Below are 8,990 nucleotides of genomic sequence, written 5' to 3'. Positions count from 1 at the left end.
TATTATTTCCCCCCAAATTGGTTATTATTTGAGCTCTATGTCTTGAATTTCAATATTCATATACCTAAAGACATTTGTGAGTTTTGTTTGTATTAAAAAACTTCCTTCAAATCCAACCTAAACAGGTTATACAAATTGAGGCAGATGAGCCAGAAATGTGTTAATTTTCTTACGTCAAAAACATTAATAATCTCCAACTGTAGAAATATTAGTTCTTATTGGAGCTCAGGAACGTTACAAATAAAAGCCTGCCTCAGACAATTTCAAAAGCCCTCAAATTTCTTGCCTGAATTCTAGATCTATAGGTCCCGTTAGACTAGTGGACTTCTCCAACAGACACCTCAAAGTCCACATGATCAAAAATTAAATAATCTACACCTGGGGAGGACAGTGACATTTATTTATTATTAATTTATTTAAAAATGAAAATGAAAATTTCTCAAATTAACAGAAAAAAGAAAAATAGCAAAGAAAGCACAAACAATGCTGAAAAAGCCCCAAATTCATAACACAAAACATGGCAAATAATGGCCTGATTCAACATAATTTATTCCAAGTTGAAAAGAGAGTCAAGGAAATTATAGACAATATCCCTTCTCAAGAGAATATGTTATGTGGCAGAAAGCAAGTGCAAAAAAATCCGGGAGGAAAAAATGATTGGAGCTACCACACTGAGAGTCCCTATCCCAGCATAAATAAATAACATCTCATGATAACTTTTTTCTTTGAAATTATGAAGATTTCAAGAGAGAGTAAGAATAATCTCTTAAAAGCTAATTTTGGGACTCAGGTCCAATGGCTGCAAACGAAGGCAATGATGCTTCAATGAAAACCAAAAGCCTGTGGAGCATGGGGCATGCTGGTAAGTTGATTTTTTTTTTTTTAATCAAATGACTAGCTTAACCAAGGCAGCTTTTCTTCTCAGCCTCCTTTATCAATGATTCATTTATTCAATATTTAAGTGTCAGCATTCCCCAGGAATCAGTCTTTTCCTCTTTACCTTCACACTCAGTACTCTCTCACTAGCTCTTATCTGTGCCCATGGCTTTAATTACTATCTATGCTCAGTAGTTTCAGATGCATACACACAGCCCAAATCTCTTTGGAGCTCAAGAAACGCATACATAAGTGCTTATCTCAACATCTTCGTTGTGTAACAGAGGTACTTGTAGCTTAGTATACTTTTTAAAAAGATCATGCTATTTCTCTCTCAGAGGTGATCTGTGTTTTGTGTTCCTTAGCTCAGGCAAATAGCCTCATCATCTATCCATTTAGGCAGGCCAGAAACCTGGGAGTCACTGCTGTCGCTTCCCTCTCCCTTACCACACCAGAATCCTGGCATTGTTAACTATTTTCAGTTTTGCCTCCTCAATGTTCATTAAAGCCATACTCTTCTCCCCAGCTCCACTGCCACTATCCTAGTGCATATTATCATTATTTCTCACCTGGGCTCTTTCAATATCCTTCTACTAGGCTTTCAAGCATCCATTCTTTCCCTCTTCTGATCCTTCTTTCCACAAGAACCAGAGCAGTCAATATGAAATATAAATCTGAATATGTCACCTCACTCTATCCCCTACCCAACACAAGACACACACACACACACACACACACACACACACACACACACACATACACACATACCTATAAAAGNCTCTCAAAGTTGAAGCAACTGGTCCATAGCCAAGTGGTAGAGCCAGTATTAGAACTCCAGCTTCTGAGGGCCAGGGCTGTGCTCCCCACACAAGATGTGAACCACATGTATCTTCACATTGTCGGCTGATTCTTTCAAGTTGCTGAGTTCTTCCTTTGGAAAATGCAGAAGGAAATTAATAATGAGGATTCTTTTCCTAGCTGCTGCCACATTTTGTGCTTATCTCCCTTTTACTCCAATAGTTCTTGTTTGGCAAAAAAAAGTAAGAGAGCTCTTCATTTTTGTTACTTAAAAGGCTAAAGAAGATGTTCTTCAATTTTGTTTAGTACAGAGAATTTAGATCTATACACTAATTCATACACATAAAAAGACTAACTGTGATTTCCCCCTTATTTGGAAATAGGGGGAAATTGTCTTATGGGTGTTTCTTGTGTGTATTTCCTTGGTATTGATGTGCAGTCTTATAGAACTAGCACCCACAACTCCTCTGTGTTTCCCCTTTCAGCCTCTGTCCATAAATCCTTTTAAAATATTTTAATTGTGCCTTGCCCAAAAATGTTTGGAAATGAATGTGCAGATGCATATGTTTTTAACAAAGTATATTGCATCTTCAAGGTAAACATCAGAGCAAATATTTTGTGCTTTGATCTTTATGTATCTCAGATGTTGGCTTGCAGATATGTTCCCTGAAAAACAGGCATGTTACACTTCATTTCTCATCCTTGGAATGCTACAGGTTGGCAGGCCAGAACTGTCTAGTTAAAAGAGGGCATGAGTCACAGATCTCTCAGTGCCATCAAACTGGGGCGTTGCATTATAACTCCCTACACACCAAATCCCATCGGTGCCCTTTGCCCAGTAGAAAAACAAAACCAAAAAAACATGTTAACTGTATTTCCAATTTTTGAAAACTTAGGGTCCTCCTGGTGAGCCTGGCCCCCCTGGCCCTCCAGGTCCCCCTGGACACCTTACAGCTGCTCTTGGAGATATCATGGGACACTATGATGAGAGCATGTCAGATCCACTTCCAGAGTTTACTGAAGACCAGGCGGCCCCTGATGACAAAAACAAAACTGACCCTGGGGTCCATGCTACTCTGAAGTCACTCAGTAGTCAGATTGAAACCATGCGCAGCCCTGATGGCTCTAAAAAGCACCCAGCCCGGACTTGTGATGACTTAAAGCTTTGCTATTCTTCAAAGGAAAGCGGTGAGCAGACAGCTGTCCATTTAAGCAGCACTGATTGTTTTTTACTCTGTTTTTCTCAATTGCATCCCCAAAATATTTAGTGATAGACACCAAGAGATAAAACGGTAAACGTGTCACAGAATTTGAGGTTTAGTGGAGGGGACAGTCAATGGCATGAAAAATTATATGGTAAGATGATAAGTACTATAATAGAGGACATATCCTATTAACGATCCAATTTCATGGTGGGAGTTTCATTTCCATCCAGAAGCCTTCAAATATTGGTGATTTGGGGGTGATATAATGTAGAAACTATTTGCTTAAGCAAGGTTAACATTAATTTACCTACATGACTTATTTGGATTTAATATGATAACATACATTGTTGGGTCATCAAGAATAGAATAAAGTTTATTATATTTCTCAAATTTATTTGAATATAAAAAACCTTTCATGTAGTTTAATGTTCTACAAATATCACTTTAGGAATCTCTGCTGACAGGATTATGTTATAGTGATGTGCTAAAGTGTTTTGGAATTAAATTGTCTTTCTGTCCTAGTTGCATAAACCATGCCTGAAGTCTACATTCTTCTATCATTTTGATTAATAAGACCTGGAGAACAGGGATTCCAGGACATAGGAATGAGCTATGAAATGCTTAATAGCTTTAATTAACTGTGAAATGACATTGCCAGGAATAGCTAAAATTATCTTTGAAGGCCAAGCAATTTAATTCTCAACTCTATACATCCCACCACTGGGCCTTCATTTCTTTTAAAATCCAGGGTTTCATGTATATATTATAAATATGTTTTATATATATATATATATATATATATCACAAATATATACACACAGATATATGTGCAAATATATATTTGTTTGTGTATTTATTTGACTATATGTCCAGCAACAAGTATTAAGTTGGTATGGCCTGTTTCAAGAATCTTATATATAAGATCAATTTTAAATATGGCCAGTGAGATTATTCATAGCCTTCTAATTGTAGTTCAACTCATATACATACTTCATTCATAGTTTTGACAATACATTATTTTATTACACTCCAATTATAATTTGCTTTAAAATATTGGCTTTAAAAATTAAATAAGAACTCATCCATTTTGACAAAGCCACTTAATCACTGTAGATGATCTCTCTTTGGTATAATTTTCTCAACTGTAAAATGAAGATGATACTTCCTTAATATGCGTGTTTTGAGCCTTAAGTACATGGTTTGGCAAAGTGCCTTAGAACAGTGGTGGGCATGTAGAAAGGGCCAAATGCATAACAGTTACTTTCCCTTTTCTGCAGAATAATTCCTTAACTGGGATACTCTCTCTTAAAAGACCTTAAACCATGAGGTCAGCTTTTCAAATCCTTTGTTAATTATTTTAGAGACTCATCATCATGTTTGAAATTCACCTTATTTAGCAAATGTTTTTATTTTGGAATATAGGTGAGTACTGGATTGATCCTAACCAGGGATCTGTTGAAGACGCTATCAAAGTTTACTGCAACATGGAAACAGGAGAAACCTGTATTTCAGCAAACCCATCCAGTGTGCCACGTAAAACCTGGTGGGCCAGCAAGTCTCCTGACCATAAGCCTGTTTGGTATGGTCTTGATATGAATAGAGGCTCTCAGGTAATTGAATATACTCACTTAAAATTGTATTTTTTGCTTTTCATTATTTATTATGTTTTAGTATTTATGTAGGACTATGCTATTATTTCTTATGCTATTATTTTTTGACCAAGTTTATTTTATTGTGTTTATTTTAAAGTCGTATGCTCTCATTAGTTGCAATGTCATTGCATAAACAAAGTTTTACTGTAAATTAAATTAACATAAATTTTGAATTATAATTTTTCCATTGATGGAATGTAGAAAAGTTTATTTTTAAGACTAGTTTCTTTAATACATGTCACACTGACTGTGGAATATACTTGAAGGGATCTTGCCACAGTTGAAAGACAGAGGTTGTATTTAGCATCAGGAGACCTAGTGACTTGTATCTGGATCTCTAACTGACTTTTGGAACTTAGGAAGTCACTTAACCTTTCGGAGCCTCAGTTTTTTTCATTTTAAAGTGAAGGTGATAATATTTTTCTCACAGTCTCTGTGTGAATATAAAGTGCTTACCATTGTATCTAGTATATGGTAAGTTATAAGTAATATTAGATAATTAATATAGTATTTATATATTGAATCACTTTGTAAACTTTGTAGTATTATTTAAACTTAATGCATTTTTATAATTATATGAATTCTATTAGTATTTTTCTGAATCCAGTCTCTTCTATGTTTCTTTTATGGCCCAGTATTTAGGTTCTCAACCAGCCTTGCGACTTCCTATTTCAATATGAGTATTTTACTCTGGATCTCTTTATGGCAGCCTAACTCTGAAATTTTCTTCTCACCTGTGCTCCTGATCTTTCCTCAGAACTCATGTACATAATAAACATGATGTGAGGACATTTTGGGTGTGTGCAAGATATATTGGAATCTACCATTATTTAATAAGCAGAAAAATTTTAAATTTAAATATACCCACTTGAAATGTAATTTAGTTAATATAATATTATGTTAAAAGCTCAAGAAAAAAAAAAGGAATTGAAAATAAAGCCCAAAGTTAGAAGATGAGTGGGAAAGAACCTCTAGGAAATTATTTTTGATTGTTTTTGTTAGCTAATCAAAAAATATATAATTCAGATTTCCTACAAGGATATAGCAGTTGGGCTAAAAGAGATTTTATGTAAATAGTTAAGTTCTGATTCTTATAATTAACAATAAAAACAATGAGTTATTTTTGATACATGATTAAATATCCAAGCCATTGCTTAAGTATATAACTTCTAAAAAGTAACATTAAAGATTTTTAAAGAAATGGAGAAGCATATTTAAAATTACTTAAACTTTCTCTGGTGAGTTGTAATTATCATTGGTTTCTTTACCTTTTGTTTGAAGTAGTAAGGACAGAGGTTTTTATTTGTGAATATTCATAAAAATTTTAAGATATTTTTATATGTATAGGCAGAATATCTTATATCTTTTATATGTATAAGTAGAAAAGTGATACTCTTCAAAATTGATTTGTCTGAAATCAATGCATACATACAAAGCACTGTGAAACCCTTCAGTTTTGTGTATAACAAAGACTTTCTGTTTTTCCAGTTTGCTTATGGAGACCACCAGTCACCTAATGCTGCCATTACTCAAATGACCTTCTTGCGCCTTTTATCAAAAGAAGCCTCCCAGAACATTACTTACATCTGTAAAAACAGTGTAGGATACATGGATGATCAAGCTAAGAACCTCAAGAAAGCTGTGGTTCTCAAAGGGTCAAATGACTTAGAAATCAAAGCAGAGGGAAATGTTAGATTCAGATACATAGTTCTTCAAGATACTTGCTCTGTGAGTACTTTTGATCATATTGACCTAATTAAAGAAAAAAAATTGTTAAAAATACTATTACGCCACTAGAGGTGGGGACAATTTTACCCAGTATTTAGACACTACAGTTTGTCCATAGTTGTTCTTTAGGGTAAACTTGAATGTGTGTTAGTATATGAAGCACAGTAGAGTTTTTAATACAAAACGAATAAGAAAGGACTGGATGTTTGGAATCCAATCCAGCTCTTCTGCAAATTAACTTTGGCTCTCCTGCATGTTACTTAATTTATTTAATCTCATTTTCATGCTTAAAGTTCCTTGATTCTAAAATGTATAATCAATCTGAGATACCTTATATTTTTCATTGATTTGTATGTCTCCCCCCTTGCATATCTAGACATAAAAAGGAAAATATTTAATGATGAATTACAGTTTCATTTGTGAAAAGCAAAAACGCTTTCATAATTTATGTTGTCAGTGCCCATTTGGGAAGTTGCAAAAGAACAAAGGGCATTTCTTCAATTTACAGCTTGAAAGAAATGCATGCCAGTCATGCTAGGACCTCACTTGGTTAGCTGTGCTCTTAAGTGGTGCTCTAAAAATCATTGCTTTTACATTACAAAAATTGGCTTAGACATTGCTGTCTAACATCTTTGGAATAATATAGTATTAACCCATTGCACAATTTCATTCCAGAAGCGAAATGGAAATGTGGGCAAGACCATCTTTGAATATAGAACACAGAATGTGGCACGCTTGCCCATCATAGATCTTGCCCCTGTGGATGTTGGCAGCACAGACCAAGAGTTTGGCATTGAGATTGGGCCAGTTTGTTTTGTGTAAAGCAAGCCAAGATACATCGACAATGAGCAACACCCTCACCATCAATGACCACCACCGTTCACAAGAACTTTGACTGTTTGAAGCTGATCCTGAGACTCTTGAAGTAATGGCTGATTCTAAATCAGCATTGTATATATGGTCTTAAGTGCCTGGCCTCCTTATCCTTCAGAATATTTATTTTACTTACGATCCTCAAGTTTCGATTGATTTAAAATATTTTTCAATTTAGCAGTTTAGGTTTAAGATGACCAATGACAATCACCACCTTTAAAAAAAAGGTAACTGGTTGAAATAAATACTTTTTCGTTTCTTTCATTTATTTCAATGGAAAGAAAAAATTTCTTAGGATTTTTTGAAAAAATTTTTCTTCCTGGCAGGTAGCTTAAAGAGTGGGGAATGTAAATCCACACCACATGTTTATTTCACTTGGCTGCAATTTGGGAAATAGAAAGTAGTGCCTTTTTGTGACTTCTCATCCCCAGATTATCAATTAAAAATGAAATCAAAGTCTTTATCATTGTGATTGAAACCCTCATGCATGTCTTGATATTGTATAACTGTCATGGAGACTCTTTAAAGAGAATCTTGAAAAAAATAGTTTCTCACTGTCTTAAATGGAATTTTTAAATAATATATATTCAGTGGAATTTCTTGAAAACAAAGTGATCCTAGATTTTTATAATGGATGTTAAGTTTAGACTTTTTTCTCATTGAAATTTAAAGGTACCTTTTCCTTTTGACTCAGTTTGTCAATATAGATAGAAGTTACATGATTATGCCATTGAATACATTTGCACTTTCTTGTTTAAGAAGACATTAAATGCTAAAAAAATTACACATACAACTTTATAAACATATGTCCAGGACCCAAAGCTGAGAGTCTTCCACATGTACAATCTCATCATCCTGAAGTCTATAATGCAGAAAAAGATTTAGAAACTCAGAGCTGTGGAACTGACTCTACTCGAATGTGATGATTGGAAATAGGACATTTGGCCTTTGACTCTCATAGGAAACATGACCCAACATTTCTTAGCATGAGCTACCTCATCTCGAGAAGCTGGGATGGACTTATTATTCTTGTTTATATTTTAGATACTAAAAGGTGCTATGCTTCTGTTATTATTCCAAGACTGGAGATAGGCAGGGCTAAAATGTATTATTATTTTTCTTTTAATGATGGTGCTAAAATTCCTTCTATAAAATTCTTTAAAAATAAAGATGGTTTCATCAATACCATTTGTGAAAGCATAACTGTTAGACTTGCCCGTTTCTGAAAGAAGGAGCATTGTTCCAGTGCCTTTTCCACTGTTCATCTGTCATACCATACCTGGAATGTTTTGTAATACCTGCACATTTCTTAGATAAGAACTTGTAGGTCCCCTTGTGTCAAAAGGTTGTTTTTTTTTTTTCCTTAATTGCTTTTGTTGGCCCCAGTTTTATTTTTTTCTTTAAAAATAAACAGCTGGGACCATCCCAAAGGACAAGCCATGCATACAACTTTAGTCATGTATCTCTGCAAAGCATCGAATTAAATGCACGCTTTTGTCATGTCAATGGTTTTTGTTTTGTGGAATTCCTTTGAACATTTTAGATCTATTTTGTTTCCAATAGTGAAAAGTAAGGTGTTGTATCATTTTGTTCTCTACTTGTTTAAAAGATAAAACAACAATTACCTTCCATTGTTTATATACTGGCTTATATATGAAAATCAATTTGCAACATGGCTCACAAAGGCAACGTGACACTAATTATCACTGTCTATGCTCTTAAAAAACTCAGGGTAGGGCCGGCCGAGTGGCTCAGTTGGTTAAGAGCTCCCTCAAGAGTTTGAGCTCTGAGCAACAGCGGTTCGAGTCCAGCCCGAGCTGAGCAGCTGCTGAGCTGCCAACAGGTAGCAGGATGGCTC

The 8,990-nt window shown here is 34.7% G+C and overlaps 1 protein-coding gene across 1 annotated transcript in view; it reads left to right on the top strand.

Annotated features, from left to right (window-relative positions):
* The window catches only part of COL5A2 (collagen type V alpha 2 chain), a 149,546-nt gene extending 140,908 nt beyond the window's left edge, over window positions 1–8,638 (top strand). The window contains exons 46-49 of the mRNA XM_019633699.1: window positions 2,571–2,862; window positions 4,302–4,489; window positions 6,020–6,259; window positions 6,935–8,638. Of these exons, the coding sequence (XP_019489244.1) occupies window positions 2,571–2,862; window positions 4,302–4,489; window positions 6,020–6,259; window positions 6,935–7,081 (867 nt within the window). The 3' untranslated portion in view covers window positions 7,082–8,638. The remainder of the gene's footprint in view (window positions 1–2,570; window positions 2,863–4,301; window positions 4,490–6,019; window positions 6,260–6,934) is intronic.
* The last annotated feature ends 352 nt before the right edge of the window (window positions 8,639–8,990 follow it).

This window comes from Hipposideros armiger, unplaced genomic scaffold (assembly GCF_001890085.2).
Source record: "Hipposideros armiger isolate ML-2016 unplaced genomic scaffold, ASM189008v1 scaffold_1376, whole genome shotgun sequence".
NCBI lineage: Eukaryota > Metazoa > Chordata > Mammalia > Chiroptera > Hipposideridae > Hipposideros > Hipposideros armiger.
The sequence above is the reverse complement of the archived record's forward strand: the minus strand, read 5'-3'. Positions and strand labels throughout refer to the sequence as shown.